The sequence below is a fragment of the Tursiops truncatus genome, chromosome 16 (assembly GCF_011762595.2).
Source record: "Tursiops truncatus isolate mTurTru1 chromosome 16, mTurTru1.mat.Y, whole genome shotgun sequence".
Lineage (NCBI taxonomy): Eukaryota > Metazoa > Chordata > Mammalia > Artiodactyla > Delphinidae > Tursiops > Tursiops truncatus.
The window spans coordinates 25,456,244-25,483,968 of record NC_047049.1 but is presented as its reverse complement, the minus strand read 5'-3'; the positions used below and the strand labels follow the sequence as shown (position 1 = coordinate 25,483,968).

General features: G+C 40.1%; 1 protein-coding gene across 1 annotated transcript; it reads left to right on the top strand.

Moving 5' to 3' along the window:
* The first annotated feature begins 2 nt into the window (after positions 1–2).
* Positions 3–27,695, top strand: AS3MT (arsenite methyltransferase). Its single transcript, XM_019939913.3, is given in 11 exon segments — positions 3–3,946; positions 4,149–4,189; positions 4,457–4,584; positions 5,859–6,009; positions 6,520–6,656; positions 7,687–7,756; positions 8,890–8,971; positions 10,330–10,461; positions 10,790–10,932; positions 12,753–12,887; positions 19,750–27,695. Coding segments are annotated over 11 exon segments (1,128 nt in total). The 5' UTR covers positions 3–3,945; the 3' UTR covers positions 19,858–27,695.
* The last annotated feature ends 30 nt before the right edge of the window (positions 27,696–27,725 follow it).

The window sequence follows — 27,725 nt, the reverse complement described above, 5'->3', positions numbered from 1 at the left end:
AAAGCTGACATAAGAAAATGGTGTTTTTACTGAAAGAAAAAAGGCAAATATGAGTCCAATTTAATTCATATTCTATATCATCAAGTTGACTAATCATATCAGATTACATTTATTCCTCATTTTATATATATATACATTAACTTAAAGTAAAAAAACAGTATGAAGGAATTCACTTATACATTCATTCTATAAATGTTTATTACAATTATTAAATATAAACAGGTTCAACTTACCTTAAAAAGAAGGCTTGCAAACTTACAGCAATTGTCATATTAGTAGTAAAACATTTGATGTTACTATCACAGTTTCTATTCAACATTTTGCTGGAAGCCACACCTGGTGCAGAAATTAAAATTAAATGTAACTATTAGCAAGGAAGAGACAAAATTGTTATCATACAGTAGGATTATCTACTTAGAAAATCCAAGGACTGATTTTTTTAAAAAGTCACCAGTTTAGAAAACAAAACAAAGTTTAACCATCCAAGTATACACAAAGCAAAGAAATATTTAAGATGAAAAACAATTAAACTATAGTCTATGTTTTCTTCCTCATGCTGGAACAAATATTAAAGAAGCAGTGACTGCTTATGTTATATCTGATAAAATAAATTTCACAATCAAAATTTGAATGGTAAATAAAGATGAAATTTACATTAAATAATGAAAACCTAGTAGTACTGATTTAGTCATTTTAAAGAACATAATGCCAAAATACATGAAAGAAAAGTAGACAGAAATGTGAGAGCAGGCAGAAATGTATACATACTTCGATAGTTTGTTTCTTATAGAAATAGGTTAATATGGAGACAAAAGGTACTTCTCTAAAATAACATCTGTGTTGTAGAGGATATGTTGGAGGATAATTTCAAAATAATGAAAATTCAAATCTATGCAAGCAAATTTATGTGATGATACCCAAGCAGTACTATAAAGAAAAAAATCATGCTTTAAATATCTGTATTAGGGATAAGGCGTAAGTAAATGTTTTCTTTTTTTTTTTTTAAGGAGTTTGTGGTTAGAATTTAGAAAGAGAACAAAAGAAATCAAAGTGGAATAAGAAAACCAAGCATGAATGACAAAAATTAGAAAAATATATGAAACCATTAATTGGTTCTTACAGATTAAATTGCTAAAATGTCAGCTCAATCGTAAAAGTACAAATTAGTACATTTATAATTGAATAGGAGATATATAAAATAAATCAATTAGATTTGAAAAGAGAGATCTGTCAGCTTGATGCTAAAAATTTAATTACTAGTATCAAAATATCTGGCTCCTTATAATGATATAATATGATAAAACTGACATTTAAAAGAGAATATGTCCAGACTGGTTATGAGAAATAATCCATAAATTGTCAGAAATAACCAATTAAAATGTCATCTGCTTGTGATGGCTGTCCTGAGACTTTTCCAAAGTATCAAATAACAAATCATTTCCATATACTCCCAAAGTATAGAAAATGATAGCAAGATACCCAGTTCCTTTGCTGAAGTAAATGTAATTTTCATTAAAAAAAGTAAAAAGCAATATAATATAAAGACATTTAGGAGATTCTTATTTATGAACATAGATGCAAAAATCCTAATAAAATCTCAGAAAATTGAATAGAGAAATATTTGGAAGAACTGCTAACATAATTCTAGAGTTACAAAGTTCATATAACAGCTGCAGAACACATTACATTAATAAAAAACAATAAAATCATACATCACTGTAATATACACCAAAAAGGCATCTGAAAAAGTTCAATGTCTATTTCTAATTAAACTTAAAAAAAAACTCTCTAAAAGTATGTTTTAGAAGAAAGAATAATAGAACCCCAGAATATTAGAGCTGTATGGGGCCTCACAAGTGATTAAATTCTAGCCTCATGTTTTATAGATGAAAAACATAGCCAGGGAGATTAAATGACTTACCCAAGGTCACTGAACTTGATGGTAGGTCTTCTGACTACTAGTCTAGCTTGCTATTATCTGTTACTTTTCTTATAAATAGAAACAAGGGTGCTTCCTGTCATTTCTAGTATTTAGCATCATAAAAAAGAAAAGGAAGTAATTGAATCCAATCCATTTACCCCTGCTACTTCATCTCTGGTAAGTAACCAGTTGGTCATCTAGCTTCTGCTTGAATACTTCTAATGTTTGGAGAATCCTTTACTTAGTGGTGGTGGCCATTTTGGAAAGCTGTACTTGAAAGATGGTTTTGTGTACTGAACCAAAAATCTGCCTTTCTGGACCATCCTGGAATTGTCGGACCAGTAGCTTCCAAGGTGGGATGTGTGGAGGTATGCACAAGGCCATCCTTTGAGGTAAGGGAAGAAAATATCTGTGTATATTTATTTTTTATCTTAAAAAGAGAAAATTAGCTTTTTGCTAATATTTAAAATATGGCTTGATATGAGATATCTGACTTGGCCTACATAGCATACCTATCATTTAGCAGGGGTGATATTAAAAACAAAAAATTCTGTGGCTGAAGCACTGACCAATCAGAATGAATGATGGTCACAAGCAGTCTGGTCCAAAATCAGCCCTGCACACTAGATACCTGAGGGAAAACTGGGAATAACTAAATGTAAGTTGATGGTGGTTTGTTTTATTGCAGTTTATCTGTGTGTGGTTAAGTGGATTTAAGGCTTATCAAATGATTCTTGTGAATAACCACAAATTGAAGATAATACAATAAAACAAGCACAAGTGAACAAGTGGAAAATGATAGAGCCTTTTCCTTAACCTCCCACTAATCTGTCCTTTCAAGATAAAGTTACCATTTTAACAATGAGTGAGAAAGTGACAACTTTTCTAAAGGAACTAATTTTATGGAGAGAGTGTTTTGAAAACTAATATTTTGGAGTGTTTTCACCATTAAACAATTGCCAAAAACCAGATATCTATAAAAACGTATTTTTACACACTTAATAGAGATATTCTAACCTATAAAATATTCCAAAAAGGATCATTTCCATGGGTTTAATTTGTTAAAAATATAACACCTTCCTCTTAACATTTAACAACAACTAATTGACATCTGGGAAGATTATTATTGTCAGATGAGACTGAAAAATAAGTATACTTTAGTAAATCTTCCATTCAGATATCCTTTCAGTTGGAACCCCATATCGCCTTACTATCCTAATGAATAGAAATTCTTGTTATAACCACAAAAGGAAATAAAGTATACCAGTGTAGGAGTGTAGAAATTAATTAAATTAATTTTTTTTTTCTGCAAGATGAAATGACAATACTTAGAAAACAAGTGAATTGACCAAAAAAATACTAGAGGTTAAAAATGAACTTAGCAAAGTTGCTTTCCTAAATACAATTCAAAATAGACTGAGATTGATTGGTATGGAATCATTGATATGATTCCATCACTATGACATTCTGGGAAAGGAGGGAGAACAGATCTATGGTGGTTTAGAAGCTGGCGTGGGGAGATTTACTATGCAAAGGGGCAGGAAGAAACATTTGGGTGAGAGCCTTGATTGCGGTGATGTATATACCTTGTTAGAATTCACAGAACTGTACACTTTATAAAGAAAGGTGAATTTTACTGAATGTAAATTCTCTCTCAATACACTTGACTTTAAAAAGTGGACTGAGAAAAGGTGATTTCATTCCCAAAGGGGGCAAAAATCAGTATATACGTGGGTGTTCATACGAGCATTATAAAATGAAAAGCACAGTGGAGCAATAAAGGAAGATCCTTAATAGTAAGAGCCTCTTCCTGGTTGGAAAGACCAAAGACAGCCAAGCTGACTTTGGGCACACTAGGGCCGTAGCGCGAGGGAGGACTCGTGGTCGGACTGCGCAGGTGGGTTCCTGCCCGGGGGCGGGGCCTCGGGAGCGCGGGGCCTCGGGAGCCCTGGGCCTACGGAGCGCTGGGCCTCGAGAGCCGGCTGCTGGGGACCCAAGTTCCAAGGTCTGGAGGCCGAGGAGACAGTGAGTGTGGTCCCTCGCTTCCCCACCCGCCCCCAGGGCAGGCTCTCTGCCCCTAACCCTGCTACCCCCACCGCCCACCATCACCACCCGCTGCGCTCCCGCCTGCCGCCCGCCCCTAGACCACCCCTCAGTCCCGGGGCTCCCCTCCCCCATGCGGGCTCAGCGCCCTCGCCTTTAAGCTGCCTTTTCTCCCTCCTGGCAGTGGCCACCACCCGCGACGCTGAGATCCGGAAGGACGTGCAGGTAGGTGCTCGCAGTAGGGCCTATGGCTGCGGTGGAGCCTCAGCTGAGTGGGAGCTTTAGGCCTTTGGAAGCCCGGCCTGGCCCGCCAGGATCCCTGGGGTGGGGCAGGGCCAAGTCCGGGCTTAGAGCTTTGTAGCGAGCAAAGGCTGGCCAGGCCTGGGGGCGCTGGAGGGGGGTTGGTGTGGCGTATGGGCGCCTCCACCCTGAGGACACCAACTCGAACTCTTCTTTTCTCACCCCTCACCCCACCCTTGGACCCTGGGTCAGACCTGCTACGGGCAGGTGCTGAAGAAATCAGCAGACCTCCAGACCAATGCGTGTGTCACTGCAGCCAGGCCAGTCCCTAAGCACATCCGGGAAGCCCTGCAGAATGTAAATGAGGAAGTATCCTTGAGGTAAAGTGCCCTGTGCTGCCTCCACGAAGACCCCAGACAGCATCTTTCTCAAAATATAGTGATGCCAGGTCGCTAGGGAATTAACCCGTCTCCTCCAATCCATGGGGCCTGCCTTATCTATTATAAAACTGTTAAAGCACAGCACTGATCGATCATCTTACTGCTCTGTTGAAGAACTTCCAGTGACCCACACATATGCCCCTTTACTCACAGGATACATTCACACTCCTTGGAGCTGACATTCAAGCCTGTCCACGTTGGCCCTCCCTTCCTAACCAACCTTGGCTCCCTCTGATGCACTATACTACTGTAGCCAGACCTTTCCCTTCCTCCTGCCATCACACTGCCAAGATGATTTCTGCCTGCCCGGCATGAAGTTATCAATCTGGAATGCCTTCCCCCTGCTTTCTTTCTTCCTTTTTTAAAAAATAATTTATTTATTTATTTTTGACTGCATTGGGTCTTCATCCCTACGCGAGGGCTTTCTCTAGTTGTGGCCAGCGGGGGCTACTCTTCGTTGCAGTGCGAGGGTTTCTCACTGCGGTGGCTTCTCTTGTTGCGGAGCACGGGCTCTAGGTGTGCGAGCCTCAGTAGTTGTGGCACACGGGCTCAGTTGCTCTGCGGCATGTGGGATCTTCCCAGACCAGGGCTTGAACCCATGTCCCCTGCATTGGCAGGCAGATTCTTAACCACTGTGCCACCAGGGAAGCCCCCCCCGCTTTCTACCTTCCAAATCCTACCTATCCAACGCTTCACTGATGTCCTACCTGCTTTGTGAAGCCTTCTTTAATCCTTGGGCACCACTTTCCCAAACCACTATAACACTTACTTCCTGTGCCACTCAGTTTGTAAATAAATCATGGAAAATGTTTTCTGTGTTTGCGTTTTATCTCCCTCGTTAAATACACTTAAGGGACAGAATTCTTGTCTTACCTTTCTTCTTCAATAACTAGCAAGTCCCGGACCTGCATAAGATGCTCAGTTAATGCCTAACAAATATTTTAGTTGGTTTATTTGTCTTAGTACCTGGTGCAGTGCCCATCAATTCAATGGTAAACAAAGCAGATAGAGTCCCAGCCTTCATGGAGCTTCCGGTGTAGTGAGGGAGACTAAACATCTAAAAAGAAATTGAATGAATGATGGAAGGAAGGAAAGGAGGGAGGGAAGAAGGAAGGAAAGGAGGAAGGGAAGGAGGAAGGATTTATAAAATTTAATGGTTCCACATCTTCTCGTCTCTAAAGGGAAAAAATGTGTATATATTTTCTATTTCCCAGATATTATGGCTGTGGTCTGGTCATCCCTGAGTGTCTGGAAAACTGCTGGGTTTTGGACCTGGGGAGTGGAAGTGGCTGAGACTGCTATGCACTTAGTCAGCTGGTTGGTGAGAAGGGACATGTTACCGGAATAGACATGACAGAAGGTCAGGTGAGGCAATTATTTCAAGGATAAGGAGGAAAAAATTCTGAAAAGCATTCTTTTAGAGATAAAGTTGTTTCCTTGTGACTCTTCAAGGATAATTTAAGAAGGGTGCTAAATGCAGTGCTCGCTTGTGCCATTACTGCTTCCTGACCTGGAAACCGAGAACTTTGACAATTAGGGGCTTCTCTGGGAGAACAGAGTCAAAGGTTTGATCTGATTTATGAATATCACGATGACTGAATGGAGTTTGATCTTTTCCTTCTTTCTGCCATCTATCCTGAAAGATTTTCTTATTGCGTGAAGAGTTTATTCAAATAAAACCCATGTATCAAACGGGGTTTATGCCCCATTGAGTTGTCGCACTCTGTAGTATATCCTGCATGCGCAGATGAACCTCGTTTACGTAACTAAAACATTCTGGGGGCAGTTCATTCCATTAGTAATAGGAAACTTTAGGAAAAAATTAGTGCATTAAAAAATGTTGATTATCAAATCTATTTTTTTTTCTTCCTTTAGGTAGAAGTGGCTAACAAGTACATTGAATATCACATGGAAAAATATGGCTTCCAGGCACCCAATGTGACTTTTATTCATGGCTACATAGAGAAGTTAGGAGAAGCTGGAATCAAGAATGAGAGTTATGATATTGTTATGTAGGTCTATGTCCTTACTGTTGTGAAGATAGCCCATTTCCTATTGAACACATGAATGTCACCACTTTTTGCTGAATGGATTCTTATTTGGGGGGTTAAACTAAACTTAGCATAACTTAATAAAGGGATGGAGATGGCCTGGGGCCCTTGTGGTCCACCAGCCACAGAACACACTAGCCTGAGAGAGAACGTATTTTAATTTTTTTTTTTGGGGTGCATTGGGTCTTTGTCGCTGTGCACGGGCTTTCTATAGTTGTGTCGAGCAGAGGCTACTCTTCATTGTGGTGTGCTGGCTTCTCACTGCGGTGGCTTCGCTTGTTGCAGAGCATGGGCTCTAGGGACTCGGGCTTCAGTAGTTGTGGCATATAGGCTCTAGAGCACAGGCTCAGTAGTTGTGGCACACAGTTGCTCCATGGCATGTGGGATCTTCCCAGACCAGGAATCGAACCTGTGTCCCCTGCATTGGCAGGCAGATTCTTAACCACTGCACCACCAGGGAAGTCCCGAGAATGTATTTTAAACTTAACCGTGGTTTACGAATGAGCCCAAAAGACCAGCAAGACCAATGAGGCTGCTTATACAATATGTTATCTTCAGTATTATTTTCATGGCAAATTATAGGATTCTGTGTTGCTGTTTTTCCTCTGAGTTGTCAAATCATGCCTTAATAAAGCTGTCTTTGAGGAACTTAGCCTATTTACATGTGGCATAAGAAATGCCTTGTGCAGTAGGCATCTGGTCCCAGGTCATTGTGTTGCACAGTCAACATCAGGGCAGAAACAAATAAGAAGCATGCCTCAAAATTTTTTCTACACACTCAGACTTGCTAACAGTTTATTGAGATTTCAAACACTCTGTCCATCTCCCTTATCTTGGGACAAAGTTGAGTGTGGGGAAGAGAGGAGGGAGGTGGGAAGAATAGTGTAGCTTTGAGAAAATGGTGGGAACCACCTTTAGGTAATCTCCAAAGGATTTGAAGGTGTCTAAGTAGTCTGCAGATGTGCTTGACATTCTGTCTCTTCTTTTTTAGATCCAATTGTGTCATTAACCTTGTACCTGATAAACAGCAAGTGCTGCAGGAGGTATATCGAGTGTTAAAGGTGAGGGGAAGAGGGAGACCAGTGGTCTTTGAACATCAGTGAGAGCACATGGGATATGTCCTGTTCTTGTCCCCTTGAGCTGAGAGCTCAAACTCTCAATTTCTCCATTAAATTAGAAAGAGTGGCAAAATGTGGGAGTGACAGGAATACCCTAGATATGAATTTGTTTTCCTCTAGGTTGCAAAAGGTGATAAATCTGAGAGTCACGATTGTGATTGAATATGTTAAAATTTGCTTTCTTGGCTGTTTTTCTTCCTGCTTGCTGCTGTACATAATCCTAGAATAGCATCTGCAGAGCTGCGGGGACCTTTGGACTGACTACTAAGGTTATTTTGAATATACGTTCCTAGCATGGACAGTGCTTCTCAGGGATCCTTATTTTGTATCCATCAGGGCTCCAGATCTTTGGGAAGTTAAGGAAGATGGATCTTTTCCATTAACTAGTCTCTTAAAGGAAAACTTGCAGGAGCTCCACACCCTCTATATGTATCATGAGATGTATCTCTTCATGAAAGAAGATAGAAGATTATGAGATTCTTGGTTTTATAGGGCTGTTTTAGAGATCAAATAAGAATATCAATGTAGAAATGATTTAACAATGTCTTAGTGAGTAGGCCATTGTATAGACCAGCTCACTGTTTTCACCAGGGTGTATGTGTAGAAGGTAGAGACATTACTATAGAATCTAGATGTCCATGCTCTTGAAATTAGTTGAATAAAATCTTAAAATTCCTGATCACTCATATGCCTCAGATTTTAAGGACAATGTTTTAAAAAGATAATGTGTTATTATAAAAATAAATAACATTACAAAAGTTATATAATTTTTAAGGGAGAAGAGTTTATGAATACCGTTTACTTCTGTTAGTTCTGTAACAACCTGGGGTTGCTTTTGCTTCAGATTGATTAAGCTTGGAAAGTTATTTTATTACCTGTTGAGTGAGGCACTGAAAACAAATCTTGGCAGTTGGCTATGATTATAACTAGGGAGGCAGCTAGTAGTTATTTGTCCAAAAAGGGTCAGCTCAAGAACTTCGGTTGTTTTTTTAAAACTTGATTTTAGCCCCTCATTCCTTTGCTATCTGGGACTAATGTAATCTTTAACCTTGTTTGGATTAATTCTGCTGTTTCAGCACGGTGGGGAGCTATATTTCAGTGACGTCTATGCTAGCCTTGAATTGCCAGAAGAAGTCAGGACACACAAAGTTTTAAGGGGTAGGTTTTTGTGTTTTATTTTGTTTTGAGGCAGATACTTGTCCAAGTACAGAGTTCCATCCTGCTAATATCCAGGATGAGGCTTTGTGATGTGGGAACATGGGATTAGTTCAGGAGGCTTAGGTTCTGTTCCTCCTCTGACACTCAAATCTGGTATGACCTTGGACAATTTAATTAATCTCTTTGAGTCGTGTGTTCTGTACTGTAAACTATAGGTAATAATTCAGTCTGCCTTAGAGGGCTGTTATGAAGATTAAATGGGATAATGAATGTGAAAAATTCTTAAAAGCTCTAGTGTGGAAATGACGGCAACTGCTCCAGAGTTGATGCTGCCTCCTTAATTTCCCATGTTCTCATCATTATTGTGTTGTCGATTCCTTTACTGTCATTTTCATGGAGTCTCTGGACGTTGAGGAGATAAATGCATGTGTTTGGTCAGTCTGGTTATGAAATCAAAAGTTCTTAACTTTTAAAATAAATTATGTTAACTTTTTTCTTATTATACAAGAAGAAATGGATATTGTTAAAAAGCTGGAAAATAGGGAATTCCCTGGTGGTCCAGTGGTTAGGACTCCGCAGGGGCCCCGGGTTCAATTTCTGGTCGGGGAACTAAGATCCCGAAAGCCGTGTGGTGCAGCCAAAAAAAAAAAAAAAGTTGGAAAATACAAAAAAAAAGTTACTACTAAGCACATAACCCAGTAATAACCTCTTTTAATAGCTTAGTATACACACTTTTAGGGTTTTGTTTTCCTGTGGGTGTGTATAATAATATTGGGAGTATGCTGCATATAGAATTTAGTATTCTAATTTTATTTAGCATATTTCCTAAACCTAAAACTTAAAAAAAATTTAAATGTTTGTATTATGCAACTGTATTGTACAGCTGTACCATAACTTATTTGACCATTTCTCTATTGGTGATGATTTAGATTATTTCTAATTTGTTGATGTAATAAATTTAAAAACTGTAAAATGCCTTATGAACATTAATAGTAATTACTGTTCTAGTAGCAGATCATTATGAGATTAATCTGGAACTAAGAGGCAGTTTTGGAATTTTTCTTGTATGTTTTTTTACATAGAGTGCTTTTCAGAATGTGACCTAATACATACATGAATATTATTATTGATAGAACCAATATATTAGTGACTGTCCTGAACAATGGTTCCCAGAGACCATTAGCTAGCATATCTGGTTTCAACCATGACTTTCTATACCTTGGGGGACCCTCAGGTCCTTCTTCTATTTTTCTAGAACCTATACTTTAAGTAATACCATAGCCTAATCAATTATACAGAAGAATAATTCCCTTAATACCTAGTTGTATTGGTTGATCTGTGATTTTTCTTGTTTTTAGGTGAGTGCCTGGGTGGTGCTTTGTACTGGAAGGACCTTGCTATCCTTGCCCAAAAAATTGGGTTCTGCCCTCCACGTTTGGTCACTGCCAATTTAATTACAGTTCAAAACAAGGAACTAGAAAACATGATCTGTAAGAAACAGCAGTAGGGACTGTTATAACTGCACCCTGAATGGTTCAAATTTGGTGATTATCAAGTGTCTCCTGAGTGAGTCTCACTGAAGGAGACTTTTGTCGTCTGGAAATCTCCATCTTGTCTCCTGTTTAATGGCAACCTCCCAAAGTTTGGCATTTAATAAAGCACTTTGAAGTTATACAGTAAATAGAGTGATGGGCCCATAAAGATAATTGATGGCATGCAAAGAAGAAATCGTCTTTATAATATTAAGCCTTCATCTGCTGAGCAAACCAATCGCCGTTGGAGTGCTGGAGATGAACCATGAGTATATTCTGTTTTTAGGTGACTGCCGTTTTGTTTCTGCTACATTTCGCCTTTTCAAACTCCCTAAGACAGGACCAACCAAAAGATGCCAGGTTATTTACAATGGAGGAATCACAGGACACGAAAAAGAACTAATATTTGATGCAAATTTCACATGTAAGGTAAATAAAGATTTCCGTGACTTCCAGCATTCTTCCTATTCTTCCCTTTGCTCCAGGAACCTTTTCTTAACCTTCCATTGCTTCTCACTTTTCTGGTCTTGGTGTACGTGCGTTTGTCTATATATATACACACACATATACATATACGTATATACATATTTGCTGAACCATTGAAAAGTAAGTTGCAGATATCATGACGTTTTACCTTTAAAGAGTTCAGCATGCATCTCCTAAGAATAAAATATTCTCCTACATAACCAAATACCATTGTGACATCTAAAAAACTTTTCTATGAGAAACGTCATTCAGACATCAGATTAATGGAATTATAGAGAAAGGATGGAAAAGTAGGAGAGGACTGCATAACAGTATTTCAGTTGTTTAATTGTATTGTGGAATTAAGGATTGTTAGTGTTTAATGATGACATTGACATTTCTACTACTCTTTTTAGAGTAGGTTTTGTTTTCTCAAAACAGAGACGTACAGCCTTTGGAATTAGATACCTGGTTTCAAATTCTGGCTCTGTTATTTATTTATTACTCAGGTAAACTTGAATGTGCCACCAAAATTGTTTGAAATACAATTTGCTCCACTGTAAAAGTAGGGATAATAATACCTACATGGCAGAATTTCTATAAAGATTAGCAATAATATAGCAAAACATTGGTACTGGGAACTCAGTAAATAGAAGATACAGTCATTATTTGCTCCAAAGGTGGAAGAACTTTACTGTTTCCTTCATCTGATTTTTTTGTCTAGATAGCATTTTCAAATTTCTAAAATACGCCCTGGTGCAGCAGAGCCATTAATGCCTTTTCACTGATACACTGCCACTTGCCTGCTTCATTAGGTTCACAGGATCAGAGTGGGAAGGGCCTTTGAAATCATTACTCTGGTCTACTGGCTTTCAAAACATTTCTAATAGCAGAATTATTTTTTATTGAGATATAATTGACATATAACATTATATTAGTTTCAGGTATACAACATAATGATTTAATACTTGTATGTATTGTAAAATGATCACCACAGTAAGTCTAGTTAATGTCCATTACCATACATATTTACAAATTGTTTTTTCTTGTGATGAGAACTTTTAAGGTTCACTTTCTCAGCAACTTTCAAATATATAATACACTATTATTAACTAAAGTCACTATGCTGTACATTATATCCTCATGAGTTATTTATTTTATAACTGAGAGTTTGTATCTTTTGATCCACTTTAGCCATTTCGCCCACTCTCCAACCCCCCCAGAATTATTTCTTTCAGCAAAATTTTAGTTAAAAGACCAATACTTACTATGTGTCCGTCATTGCTTTATATAACCCCAGTATCTGAAGGGATACAAGCAGAGTTTATCTGATAGGAGCAGGGATTGGACAGCTCAGAATCTCCTGTGTTCGCTCCTGGTTCCCAAGGCGTAGACCCTTTACACCCCTCCCAGGCACCCTGGAACGCAAGGAAATACACTTTAAAAGCCACTAGTCCAAAGCCCTCATTTTAGCAATGAATAAGGTGAAACTCAGAGAGCAGTGGTTTTCTACATTTGCCTCTGAGCAGAGACTAGACACTGGAGCCACGAGTGCCCTTTTTTTTGCACTGTCACCAAAGGAAAACTGATAACGACACTGGTCAGTTCCATGTGAAAATAAGCATGAAGCTAGCAGCAGGGTCTGAACATGAGAAAATACTTATGTCAAAAGGTGTAGTCTCCTTATTTTGAGATATTGCTCATTAGTAGAACTTCAGGGTGTTTTTCTTCTATTGAGACAAAAGAGGCATCTCTAAGAATGTGTTTTTCATGCTACCCTTCAGAAAGATGAAACTGTTGAAGTGGACGAAGAAGCAGCAGCTATCCTGAAGAATTCACGATTTGCCCAAGATTTTCTGATCAGGCCAATTGGAGAGAAGTTGACGACATGTGGAGGCTATACTGCTCTTGAAGCAAAGGTTTGCTCGGCTTTCAATTCCCTAACCTCAAACAGAGAACCATTTAAAAAATCGTTATGGTCACCACAGACTGCTAAAGCAAAAAACAGAGCATTGTTCTTTTAGTTGGCCATCATAACTTATTTCTAGCATTTTTGTACCTATAAAATGATTTACCTTCATAACTTCATTTTCCTGGACTTCCCTGGTGGCACAGTGGTTAAGAATCCGCCTGCCAATGCAGGGGACACGGGTTCGAGCCCTGGTCCGGGGAGATCCCACATGCCGCCGAGCAGCTAAGCCTGTGTGCCACAACTACTGAGCCTGTGCTCTAGAGCCCGCGAGCCACAACTACTGAAGCCCGTGCGCCTAGAGCCCATGCTCCACAGCAAGAGAAGCCACCGCAATGAGAAGCCCGAGCACCACAACGAAGAGTAGCCCCCGCTCACTTTTTTTTCTTTTAATAAATTAAAAGAAAAGAAAGGAGAAAGAAACCATAAAGGAAACGACTACATAAAAATTGAAAACATCTATTCAGGAAAAAAAAAGCAAATAAAAAGATAAATGAGAGAAAATATTTGCAAAATATAATAGTCTCCTATAGAGCAATCAAAAATGAATATCACTCTAATAGAAAATGGTTAAAGGAATTATTATAGGAAGTTCACAATGCTCTATGTGAACATTATAAATTTACTTATGTTTTCTTTTAGTACTTTTTAAAAATGAAATAAAATTCATGTAACATAAAATTCGTTATTTTAACCATTTTAACATGTACAATTTAGCAGCTTTTAGTATATTTATAAGGTTGTGCAACTATTACCACTATCTAGTGCCAGAAAACTTTCATCACCTGCAAAAGAAATCCCATGCCCATTAAGCCGTAATTCCCCAATCTCCCCCTCTCCCACCCCTGGCAATAACTAATCTGCTTTCTGTCTCTGGATTTGCTTATTCTGGACATTTCATGTAAGTGGAATCATACACTACGTGGCCTTTTTTGTCTGGCTTCTTTTACTTAATATAATATTTTAAAGGTTTATCCATATAGCAGTATTTCATTCCTTTTTATGGCTGAACAGTAGTCCCTTGTATTAGGGACTAAAAATGAGGCTAGACCTCTTTTTTTTTTTTTTTTAATCCATTCATCAGTTGATAGACATTTAGGTTGTTTCCACTTTTTGGCTATTGTGAGTAGTGTTGCTGTGAACATGCCTGTGTATGTGCTTCATGTACTTGTTTGAGTACTTATTTTCAATTCTTTTGGGTCTATATCTAGGAGTGGAATTGTTGGGTCATATGGCAATTCTCCATTTAAGTTTTTGGAAAGCCACCAAACTGTGTTCTACAGTGGCTGCACCATTTTACATTCCTACCAGCAGTGTACAAGGGTTCCAGTTTCTCTACATCCTTGCCAACACTTGTTATTTTCTGTTCTGTTTTGATTGTAGCCATCTTAGTGTGAAGTGGTACCTCACTGTGGTTTTGATTTGCATTTCCCTAATGACTAATGATGTTAAGCATCTTCTCATGTGCTTGTTAACTGTATAATTTCTTGAGCATTTGTATGTTTTCTCTAGAGAACTGTCTTGTCCTTTGCCTGTTTTTAAATTGGGTAGTTTGTCTTTTTGTTGCAGAGTTGTAAGCGTTCTTTATATATTCTGGATACTAGACCCTTATCACGTACATGATTTGCAAAAACATCTCCCATTCTGTGTGTTATCTTTTTATTCTCTTGATAGTGTCTTTTGATACATAAAAGGTTTTATTTTGATGAAGTCCAGTTAGTTTTTCTTTGCTCGTGCTTTGGGTATCATCGCTAAGAATCTATTACTTAATCCAAGGTCATGAAGATTCTTCTAGTACTTCCATGGTTTGTTTTTCACATTTAAATTTTTACTCCATCTGGAATTTATTTTTTTAATGCTAAATTCCTCTTTTTAAATTAATTTATTCATTTACTTTTTATTTTTGGCTGTCTCAGGTCTTAGTTGTTGCATGCGGGATATTCCTTGCGGCACCTGGGCTCTTCGTTATGGCGTGCTGGCTCCTCTGTAGTTGTGGCGTTTGGGTTTTTTCTCTCTAGTTGTGACGTGTGGGTTTTCTCTCTCTTGTTGTGGCGCACAGGCTCCAGAGCACGTGGGCTCTGTAGTTTGCAGCACGCAGGCTCTCTAGTTGAGGTATGCGGGCTTAGTTGCCCCATGGCATGTGGAATCTTAGTTCCCTGACCAGGGATGGAACCTGTATCCCCTGCATTGGAAGGTGGATTCTTTACCACTGGACCACCAGGGAAGTCCTTAGAATTTATTTTAACATAAATATTCAGGTAGAGTGTCGCTATTTTTCTGAATATTAGCTAGTCAAATTTTCCTGTTTATTAATTCATTGCTCTGCTGTTTTGGAATGCTAATTTCTATCATATCTAATTTCTTAAATGTATATTTGAGCCAGTATTCCAGCATATTCGAAAATGAATATTTTCTAAAATGTCTTAGATTCATATTTAGAATTATTCTAGTAACTGAAATACTGGTGTAGCAATTTTTTTTTTTTTTTTTTGCGGTACGCGGGCCTCTCACTATTGTGGCCTCTCCTGTTGCGGAGCACAGGCTCCGGACGCGCAGGCTCAGCGGCCATGGCTCACGGGCCTAGCCACTCCGCGGCATGTGGGATCTTCCCGGACCGGGGCACAAACCCATGTCCCCTGCATTGGCAGGCGGACTCTCAACCACTGCGCCACCAGGGAAGCCCTGGTGTAGCATTTTTTAAAGCATTTTATCACAATTTATCTCAGGTCATCTCTCACAACTTCCCTGTGAGGAGGGCAGATAGGTAGTTTTAACAGATATTAGCATCTCTCTTCCTCTTATTTATTTTTACCTTTTCCCCATTCATGCTATCATAATTATTTTATTAATCCATTCATTATTTTATAGTATTTTATTATTTAGAACAGGCTTAGTGATGGATTTCAAGTCTCTTTTGTCTGATAGAACTTCCTTTTTAAAAAAAATTTATTTTATTTATTTATTTTTGGTTCTGTTGGGTCTTCGTTGCTGCACCCATGCTTTCTCTAGTTGCAGTGAGTGGGGGCTACTCTTCATTGCGGTGCGTGGGCTTCTCATTGCGGTGGCTTCTCTTGTTGTGGAGTGTGGGCTCTAGGCACGTGGGCTTCAGTAGTTGTGGCTCGCAGGCTCTAGAGCTCAGGCTCAGTAGTTGTGGCACACAGGCTTAGTTGCTCCGGGGCATGTGGGATCTTCCTGGACCAGGGCTTGAATCCGTGTCCTCTGCATTGGCAAGTGGATTCTTAACCACTGCACCACCAGGAAAGCTCCTCTGATAGAACTTCTAACATTCACCAAAGTCATTACAGTGATGCATCTCAAGGCACTGGATGTTGGAAGCCCAGGGAAATAAGCTACTGATCTTGCTGGGGCAGGGTGGTGGCACGGCATGGGGTTTAAGTACACAGGTCTTGGAGTCAGATAGACTAGGTTCAGATCTTGGCTCTGCCAATTATGTGGGATCTCGGATACCTTACCTAACCTCCCTAAACCCTCAGTTTCCTCATGTGTAATGGGGAGGTAATAATCCCTTTTTTCCTCAGGTTGTGAGAATCAAATGGAATGATACATGTAAATGTTGGCCAATGCCTGGCAAATAATACATACTTAAGAAATAGAGGTGGTTATGGTTATGGACTTGTATTTGTTAATATTCTTGGTCCCTTGGAACCGTGTTCTACGTATTTGAGTTCTGACCATCTTTGCAGGATTCTTTTATCATTCTCTCATAAACCCTTTCTCCTGAGCTCAGAATTTCTGTAATCTTTTCTCCATGAATTTTACTTTCTGTTGTTTATATTTCATAGAAATTTTGGATACATGGGGCACACATTGATACACAAGTAACTCTTGTGCCTTTTCCTCCCTCCCCTTTTGTTACCTCACAAGCAGTCTTTTTTTTTTTTTTTTTTTTGGCCACACTGGGTGGCTTGTGGGATCCTAAGTTCCCCAACCAGGGACTGAAGCCGGGGCCCTGGCAGTGAAAGTGCCGAGTCCTAACCAGTGGACCTCCAGGGAATTCCCAAGTAGTCTTTTTTTTCTTTTAAACATCTTTATTGGAGTATAATTGCTTTACAATGGTGTGTTAGTTTCTGCTTTATAACAAAGTGAATCAGTTATACATATACATATATCCCCATATCTCTTCCCTCTTGCGTCTCCCTCCCTCCCACCCCCCCATCCCACCCCTCTAGGTGGTCACAAAGCACCGAGCTGATCTCCCTATGCTATGCGGCTGCTTCCCACTAGCTATCTATTTTACGTTTGGTAGTGTATATATGTCCATGCCACTCTCTCACTTTAAGAGTAAAGCTTATTGGGAATTCCCTAGTGGCCTAGTGGTTAGGATTCCAGGCTTTCATTGCCGTGGCCCAGGTTCAGTCCCTGGTTGGGGAACTGAGATCCTGCAAGCCAGATCACTCTCCAAAATGGTAAATTTGTGGTTGAGGAAGTTCAGTTGGAGACAAGAATCCTGGGGCCCAAAAAACCTGGTATGTTCTTGTTTGGCCACTATTACCAGCATGAATCAAGTCCAAGCTAAGTGTAGAAGCCACCTCTAGAGGTAAAGAGTGATTTTCTTTCTTTGCTTTATTCAGTTCTTGAGCACTCTGCTATTGTCAACTCTTCTGTGTTTCTAAGGAGGTAACTTTTGGGGGGAAAGTAGAAAAAACTTGAATTCTGACTTTTCAGTCCATTACATTTCATGAATGTGTTATTGGTCTTTTGAAATTCTTGGTATTTCACTGATAACAAAATCTTGCTGGTCAGAATCAATGTTTATCTTGAAATATTTTCATCATTCTAATTCTCCTGTACCTGGTTTCCTGAATCCTGGCTCTAAAAGATGTCAGAAAATTAGTTACAAGTAAAGGGAGTCTTTTCCCCAGCCAAAGCACTTCCACTGCACTCTGGCTGGGAAACTGTAGTTAAATGAGTTTGCTTCTGCAGGAGATGATTTTCTACTAGCATAGCTCTCCTAGCTAGCAGCACCTCATGTGCAGGAGGGTTCTTGACCTCAGGCTGGAATGCAACATTCTATATGTTTGAACTGGTTTATCAGAACAATCTCCCATCTGTCCTAGCTTATTTCTTTCAGCCTGTGGTTGTGCCATTGTCTTGCCATCAGCTCCACGTTTCTGAAATGGGAATAATTGACACTGAAGGAAGATTTAAAGAATGAAACAAGTGTGTGTCCTAGAAATATAACCTTGTGCTCTCGGGGGAGGACATTCTTATCTTTTTTATGGAGGACCTTAATGATAGATTCCTGAGTACCGTAAGCAGGCGGCATGTAGGGAATTGCTTGTATTTCTGTTTTACTATCAGTTACTGCAATAGAGGAATGAAAGTACTGCTTGTTACTGAGGGTTGACTCGATAATGACTGTTTTTGAGAGCTCTTTTTTTCTTCTTCTCCTCCTCCTCCTTTTTAAATCCTGAGAAGGAAAATGTATTTTTGCTATTTAAAAGAATTATGTTATTAAAACACTGCAGCATCTGAAATGATGCAAATAGGAGGTGTGCTATGTACTGTCTTGTTCCAGTTAACAGTCGTGGTAGTAATCACATGACAACAGTAGTAATAGTATAGAGGACCTAGCCTTTATCGAACAGTTAATATGTTGAAGGCACCACGTCATTTACTCTTCACAATACCCCTTATCTTCATTTTACAGATGAAGAAACAGGCTCAGAGAGATTAATTTGCTAATCCAAGGTCACGCAGCTAGAAAGCAGTGAATCTGAACCCACATCTGATTCTAGAGCTGACATTCTTCTTATTTATTTATTTTTGGCTCAGTAGTTGCGGCATGTGGGCTTAGTCGCTCCACAGTATGTGGGATCTTCCTGGACCAGGGCTCAAACCCATGTCCCCTACGTTGGCAGGCGGAGTCTTAACCACTGCGCCATCAGGGAAGCCCCTAGAGCTGACATTCTTAACCAGTATGCTGCACTACCTCTCCGTATCTATACTGTTCATAGAAGCACAAGATGTTGGTGCTGGAAAGGACTGCTTGTCAAGGTGTCCCACCTTTTATTTCTTTCAAGTCTTGAGAGCTTCTGGGGCTGAAAGCATGCATTTGGAAGTGATATTGATATCACTTGTACACCCTTCTATTTGCAGTGACCGCCAATAAATAATGAGTGTAAATTCATGTTTAATGAGTTCACCTTCATTATTTAAGGTGGCTTGTTCATATTCTTGACTTCCAACCTTTTTGCCTGGTTTTTCTCTGACCCCCTTGGCACTGCTGGTGGAGGTATCTCATTTGAAGATGAAAGGAGGAAAAATAAAGAGTGCCGTCTTATCTTTTGAAAATTCCACTTACTCTGCCCTGAAATCTTGCTGGTTGTGGTTGGCAATCTCAACATCTGAACATCAGCAACTGCTAATGAGGGTCCTGGTATCTGGGTCTTACCTCCTTCTCTTGCACACATTTCTAGAAATTAAAGTAAGAGAAGGGAAGAAGTTTCAGCATTTCAGTAGCTCAGTTCCAAAAAGGTAAAAGGCACAAACAAATGGGAATCCCACAAAACGAAACAAAGCAGAATCAACTCTCTTGGCCCCAAAGGGAACACCTTTCCAAAGCTGTAAATGAAGTTTACCTTGAAAGTAGTGATAACTTGATTAGAAACTTCAGGAAAAGACAGCTACCTTTATAAGTTAGTGACTGATGCTACTCCCAGGACCTCACAGAATTGTAAAATTTTATCCTCCTTCTAGGTAAATCAGCCTAAGTCGAACTGAAATGTTCGTGTTTGGGTCTGTTGAAACACCTTTAACTTGTCCTTTCATTTTGGTTTGTCTTTTGACAGGATATAATAAAAGATCCATTCAAGCTTGCAGAAGGGTCTGACAATGCGAAGTCCAGAAGTCCCCCTGAAGCTGCCAGCGGCTGCTGAGGCACAGAGAAGTGCTGCTAAAACAACAGCTGACCAGAAGACAGTGGGCAGGAGGTGAAAGAATGAGTTACACGTCTTAACCTGCTCTTCCCCACAGCCCATACCACAAGAAAGAATAAAAGGCAAAACTCCACCGTATTTTAGATTAAAATTAATGAATTATTTTTACAAAGTATTAATTAAAGGTTCACAGCAAAATCATCTAAAGACTAGTTAAGCAGTTTTTCTCTTAACTGAGTCTGGTGCCACCTAGTGGCAAGAAATGGAACTGAGAAGCAGTCTGAAAGCTTGGCTGATGGGCAAGAAAGGCTTCGGAAATAACAGTTGGCCAAGGGCCTCAGGGAGAACATCTTCCTTCTGACCTGCATAGCACCTTTTGGACTTTTCACCATGTTTTTTCATTAAACAGAGCTCCTACTGAACTCATGCTAATCATGCCAAAAGATTGCCAAATCAAATTTGGTAGGAGTGCTCTTGAGGTAATTGGTCTTTTAAATCAAACAATTTTTTTTCTTCTTTTTAATGTGCAGTTGAATGAAGAAAACAAACAGGTAATCATTTTTTGACCTCAGTTTACCCTAATGTGTGACAAAATAATGACCATCTGCAGTAAATCTTAACCGGATCAGGAAAAGAGTTTGATCATTTTTTTTTTTTGCAGTACGCAGGCCTCTCACTGTTGTGGCCTCTCCCGCCTCAGAGCACAGGCTCCGGACGCGCAGGCTCAGCGGCCATGGCTCACGGGCCCAGACGCTCCGCGGCATGTGGGATCTTCCCGGACCGGGGCACGAACCCGCGTCCCCTGCATCAGCAGGCGGACTCTCAACCACTGCGCCACCAAGGGAAGCCCAAGTTTGATAATTTTTAAAAGACAAGCTAGGAGATGTAAAAATGGTAGGTTTTCTTTTCCTTTATAAGCTGCCCTGGTTAAACTTTTAGGAAAGTATTAAATTTAGTTCTAGTTTCCATAGTTAAAGAAGAAGATTGAGGAATATTTCAAGGATGGTTATATCATTAGAAATTAAGAGCATTAAGGGAAGGTTCAAGAGTGAGTAAATAAATTGAAGACCAGTTGTACCTGAAGACTTTGTCAGGGGCACAGAAAATGTAAGTCATATATAAGCCATGGTCCTTGTCATCGGGAGCTGATAGTTCAGTTTTTAAATAACAGCCTTTAAGCAATGAAGAATTTTAATAAGAAAATCTCAACTAGTCGCTCAGAGCTCAGTGCAAAAAGAATAAGAGGGGAGGGACTTCCCTGGTGGTCCAGTGGTTAAGACTCCGCTCTTCCAATGCAGGGGGCGTGGGTTCCACCCCTGGCTGGGGAACTAAGATCCCACGTGCCACATGGCACAGCCAAAAAAAAAAAAAGGGGGAAATTGGCATGACCCAAGAAATTTTTTCATTAGAGGTATGGGAATACAAGAGGTCTTGTAAAACATTGGAATGAATTTTACAGGACAGACCCCTCTTTTAACAAAGCTGTTCAAAATGGAGAAATTCTCAGATTTCTGAGTGGGTTCAGCTGTAGACCCTAACTTATTACTACAAAGCGAGGAAAGGGCAGATGGTATCTTTTAAGCCCGATTCATCTGTGTGACCTTGATTCTAAACAGTGCTTTCTTGGTTCTAGAGTTCAATATCTACCCAATCATAACCTACTTCAGTGACAGCATTAGTTAGAATGGTACAGCTGGGATTAGGCATACTTTACTATTCATGAATGCTCGATGGTCCTGAGAGGGGAAAAGGTGAAAAGAAAGAGTGTTCTGGTTGTTTGGTTTATTAGGCTTTTCAAAATTTATGAGGAAGAGGTATTAGCCTTAGCTTGTCATTCTGAACTTCTCAGTTCCCCCAAAAGATGTTGAGTGATGATATTGGTCTAGAAATTCACATTGTTCTTTTCCTAAGAATAACATACTTTAGGGCTTCCCTGGTGGCTCAGTGGTTAAGAATCCGCCTGCCAATGCAGGGGACACGCGTTCGAGCCCTGGTCCGGGAAGATCCCACATGCCGCAGAGCGGCTGGGCCCGTGAGCCATGGCCGCTGAGCCTGCGCGTCCGGAGCCTGTGCTCCGCAATGGGAGAGGCCACAACAGTGAGAGGCCCGTGTACCGCAAAAAAACAAAAAACAAACAACAACAACAACAAAATATATATATACATTTTAAGAATTGTATTTGATCTGGAATCTAGAAAAGATATATATTAGACAATATAAAATTAAAGTAGATATGTTTTACCCAGAGAAATGCCATAAACAGTTACTTAAATATTCAAAAATAGGTGAAATAGACAACTAGGAATATTTGATCCTTATGAGAGTGAGAGGCAGTATGGAATGATGATTAAGAGCAAAAAGCTGATGCCAAACATTTTCGTTTTTTCCCTCTTAACTCTGCCATTTAGCATTTTGGCCTTGAGAAAATAATTTAACATCTCTGTGCCTTCGTTTCATCTGTATGAAGTTCTCTGAAAGAGCGCGTGGCACATGGTTTAGATTATTATTAGTTTAGATCTACTGATACATGGTTGCTGCGAGCATGTGATGTCAGGACCAGCTAAAGACTAATGCTTCTTTTGCTGCCAGGACGTGGTTTATGAAGCTGCCTGTAGGTCTTTTGACAGCGGGCAGCTTTACCTCCAACATTTTATTAGAACCATTTTCAAATATACAGAAAAGTTTAAAGAATTATAGTGATGACCCATTTACCCACCACCTAGATTATATACTTGTCAACCTTCTGCAATCATTTAATACGTTTTAACATATTTACTAACAGCAGTGCCATAGAAACAGAGGCCTAATTCTTCCCTCGCCACAAACCTTTTTCAAAAGATACTGGACTTAAAGAGTTAAAGGAGCAGATTTTCTGTTAATTGATTATTGTATCAAATACAGTATTTTCAGTGCTTCATTATCGCAGGGGGAGGATTTATTAAAAATCATGGAAGCCTGCAGAGGCTTTTCAGCTTTTACCTGCTGGGGGAGGCACAGCAGTAGCCTAAACAGGACCCCTACCCCCACACCCCTTAAGGCACACATGGCTTTAAAGGTCATGCCAAGACAGCAGCAGAACCCTCTCCTCTTAACTGATTCTTGGCCTTTCTTCTGATGGCTCCCAACCTTATTAGGTTGGGAGACCTATTACATGAGTTCAGCAAGAAATATGAACCTATCTATCCATTTCTTTGTAAAACAAAGAATGTTGCTTGCTGTCAGGTTCTGCAAAGATTAAGTTGTTAGCTACTGCTGCCACTGATGACAGTACACCCTGAAAGGAATTCAGGACGAAAAACAGGATGAACCACTCTGTGCTTTGGAAAAACAGGTCCCTTAGATAGTTAGATATAGCTCAAGAAAAATTTTTATGAACCCAGATTCTTACATCTTTACATACATAGAAAAGCACTAAAATGATTAACTGAGATATCTGTTCCTTGTGACTAGCAGTAACCTTTCACTGAGATGTATGCTTGATTACACATATTCCCCAGACAAAATCATCTTTACACTGGATTCTCCCCCTAGCTCTTTAGAGCAGTCCCCCCAGAGCTACCAAGAGGCTGATTCCCAGGCTAGAGTCCTCAGTAAGACCCTGAATAAAACTCAACTCACAACTCTTACGTTGTGTATTTCTCTTTCAGTCGACATTTTCATTAAGTCACTAAATATTAACTATGTACCTACTGTGTACCAGGCACCATCCTAGGCCTGGATTGCTAACAATGGAATATTATGCACCCCGGGGGCCAACAGGATAAAAACAGCCAGGCATATTTTCTGAACTTTGTTGGTACCTGTCCTCACTTCTGTGCTTTGCCAAGTTTCTTCAATTGTACACATGCCACAATTTGGATCTAAACAGGGTTTCTTTTGTAGACCCTGCCCTAAGAGTCAGCAGAGGGAGGTCTTACTAGATAGTCAGAATGAACTCTTTTGTAAATATGAAGCTGGAAGTAGACAATCCTAATAATAACCCATGACTTGAGCTTTACTGCTTCATTCCAGTCTCTGTTCAACTGCTGATCCTGCAGTTCCCGTAAGCACAGCTCCCACTGAGGTTAATGGGAGTGTTCTGCGAATGTAAGTTTTGTACTTCATCTTCTGCCGAGTGAGCCTTGCTTGTCTTGGATGGTTGACCGTCGTCCCGATCCCCTTCCCCAACAGGCCACACTAGTCCCTCCTTTCATGTAGCAGAGCCGTACAGCAGTGACAGGCTCCAGGTGAAGGGAAAATCAATTGAGGACAGAAGTGTTCTGTCCGTTGCCTCATATAATAGCAGAGTGCCTCCTATATACTGTCCAGAAGCCAGAGAGAGTAAAAAAGTAGAATGGTGAATTGATGATGTTCTGGGTGCTCTGTAAGCCAGACTTGTGTCCTCTGACTTTGCAAACTAGGCTGAAAGCCGTTAACCTTCTTCTCATTCATGGAAGGAAAAGTGATGCAGGAGACAGAAAGCAGGTGTTCTTTCTAGATCTGACTCTACTGCTGAATTAGCTACTTGCCCCTCGGAAAATCATTTGTCCACTTTGGGGTTCGCTTTCTCCAGCTGTAAAATGAGGTTTTGAACTTGGCATACTCTAAGTTCCCTTCCAACTCAGACACAGACTTACAGGTCTAGATTCTGGAGAGGTTACAGAATTTAAAAAAATTGTTTGAACTAGTTGCCCACATTTATAAACCAGAAGGTTTTCCATAACATATGAATTTCTGGCTTCTCTTGAAAAATTGGCAACATGAGCTCTGCATTTTGCACAGCTGCCATGGCCCCAGTGAGTATTGGCTCCCCTGTTACACAGAGCGTGTCCCTTTAGGCACCGTCCCTACCCAGTCAATGTTGCCGACCCCTGTAGGCTTTTTGAGTTTGTGGCCCCATTTTAGGACTAGAATTAGCACAGTGTCATCAAAATTAAAAGTGAGGGTATTTTCCCCATTATAGTTCAAATGATGGCAGGCCTATGGCTTAATCTATGACTCTGACTTACATGTTTAATTCATTACAAGCAGAAGCCAAGAAGGGCACGTGGAGCTTGGCAGGGATGCTCACAGGAGGGAACCAAAGAGCACTGGAGCTGCTTATGGTAATTTGACATATAACTCAGAGCCTGTTTGTGTTAGGTGAGGCGTCCTGGACGGTTTATTCTCTGTTCTGAGTTAACAAGCTTCCATCACATCCCTTTCTTTGTGAATAGGAAATGAGCATCCTCAGGAAAGCAGAGCCTCAAAATGTCAAGTTGCTCGGGAGGAAAGGTTTGCACAGCAAGCGCAGAAGGATTGGTATGGCTTCTAGGCTTAGTAGTTAATCTTGTATTAACTGTCCTTATTTTCTTTTTCTTATTAACCTTATTCCTTTCAAGGGACCTAACTAGGGAAATGTTGTGAAGGAGGTGTTTTTATTTTTGCTTTTCAATCATGTAACAGGAGCCCATGAGGCAACCCTTTACAAATGGTGATTTCTCATGGTAAAGAGGAAAATTCATTGCTTCGTGTGCTATTTATAAACCATGCCAAATATCCCCAGTTGTTTCTTTTCTGAAGAGAGCTCCCCTATGCCTCCCTCATAATGCTGATTTTTCAGAGGAGAACACTGAGGCTGATTTTAAATGACTTGCACGGTGGGAGTACGGTCTAAGACGGGTTAGAACCAAGACTACACCTAGCTCTTCTGACTCCTGGCGTACCCCTGCATCAGAGGGTTTGTCCTTGCTCTCCTTTCGGGGATTCCCAAATTTTAAAATATAGAATTAAAAAGGGAAATAATTACTATAAAAGTAAAGATAATGGTTACATCTAGGGTAGAGAACATGTGTGTGATCTGGAAGGGCTATATAGGGGTTTTCTCAACTAGGGGGTGGCTCCCGTTACCATTATAAACAATTACAAAGTGAACATAAGGGGCTTCCCTGGTGGCACAGTGGTTGGGAATCCGCCTACCAATGCAGGGGACACAGGTTCGAGCCCTGGTCCGGGAAGATCCCACATGCTGTGGAGCAACTAAGCCCATGCACCACAACTACTGAGCCTGAGCTCTAGAGCCCACGAGCCACAACTACTGAGCCTACGTGCCACAACTACTGAAGCCTGCGCATCTAGAGCCTGTGCTCCGCAACAAGAGAAGCCACTGCAGTGAGAATCCCACGCACTGCAACAAAGAGTAGCCCCCGCTCGCTGCAACTAGAGGAAGCCAGCGCACAGCAGCGAAGACCCAATGCAGCCAAAAATAAATAAATTAAAAAACAACAACAACAAAGTGAACATAATCTTTGCCTGGGACTGTCCTAGTTAGCTTCAAACTAGGTTAATTACTGATAGTACCTTTTTTTCCACTCTTAAACAGGTTCTGTTTTAAATGATAAATTATGTGGTCAGCTACTATACATTTATGCTTTATGAACCTTTATATATGTTTATTATATGTCAAAAACTTTTTTAAAGTTAAAAAATATATATCCAGAAATCTGACCTATGTTCAGGGGGCCAAGGCCCACCTGGGAAACCTTGTGTTTGCTCTAAGAATCATGATTACTGCACAGACCACCGTGGCCACAGCTGTGATTCAGGTGTGGACTTCCAGAGTTGGGGGTTGTGGTGTTCCATCTTGGTTTTCTGGGGGCTTCTGTGGCATGAGATAGTCGTCTCTGTTTGTTTGTCCTGTATGTTGCTGGAGAAGTGGTGTATCCCTTAGTCATAGTTGTGAAAGTCAGTCAAGATAATATGTGAGAAAGTGCTTTGTAAACTGTGAAGATTTTTTTCTACATGGAGTGGTAGGAGTTCCCTAAATCCAATTGGCAGGCAGGGCCTCAGCATCGCTGCACTGGCACCTGTCAGTTAATCTTCTTGTAATACAGCTCCTCTACTTAGAACATTCTATAGCTCCTGAAGAATGAAATCTAAACTCCTAAACTTGGCATTCAACCCACCCCAACCAACTTTCCAACATTATTCTTGCTGTTCCTCTTCAAGGGCCATAGAACCAAATTCAAGCATATGGTGTTCTAAAGATGCTGCTCCCTTTCCAACCTCATCTCACACTTTTCTCTCCAGTAGAATGCCTTTTTCCTCTTTCTTCTCTCTCAATCCCTTTTTCTTGGACTGAATATTTGTCCCTCCTCCTTGCATTCATATATCGAAGCCCTAACCCCCAGAGTGCTTGTATTTGGAGATGAAGCCTCTAAGGAAGTAATTAAGGTTACATGAGGCCATAAGGATGGGGCCCTGATCCAACAGGATTAGTGTCCTTATAAGAGATACCAGTGAGCTCTTGCTCTCTCTCCATGTATGCACTCAGAGGAAAGGCCGCTTGAGGACAAAGGGGTCATCTGCAAGTCAGGAAGAGAGCTCTCACCAACAACCGACCTCACAGGACCTTGATCTGGGACTTCAGACTCCAGAACTGTGAGAAAATAAATTTCTGTTGTTTAAGCCACCCAGTCTATGGTATTTTGTTAGGATAGAGCAGACTAAAACACCGGTTCTTTGAGTAGCTTTTTCATCTGCATATCTAAAAATGTCTCTATTCTAACCTATTTTTAGTTCCTCTGGGATACCTATTTGTTTATTTTAAATATCTCAAAGACCAACTCAAAGACCATGGAGCTTCCCTCAATTCCTGCATTTTATTTTGTATTTCTTTTTAAGACATTCGATGTTCTATCCTGCACTATGTAGTTATTTAGTACATGTTTGCTGACCTCCTTACTAGTAAGTTTTTGGGGTAACCTCTGATTCAATATTATAGCTCCACAATGCCTAGTACAGCGCCTGGAGCTTATTAGATACACAATCTATATAAGTTGAATGAGGGAACAAATGAATGAAAAAGAAAAAAAGAAATGGGGTGAGAAATAAGACACAAACTTAAAGTTTAAAGAGGAAGCAGAGGGGCT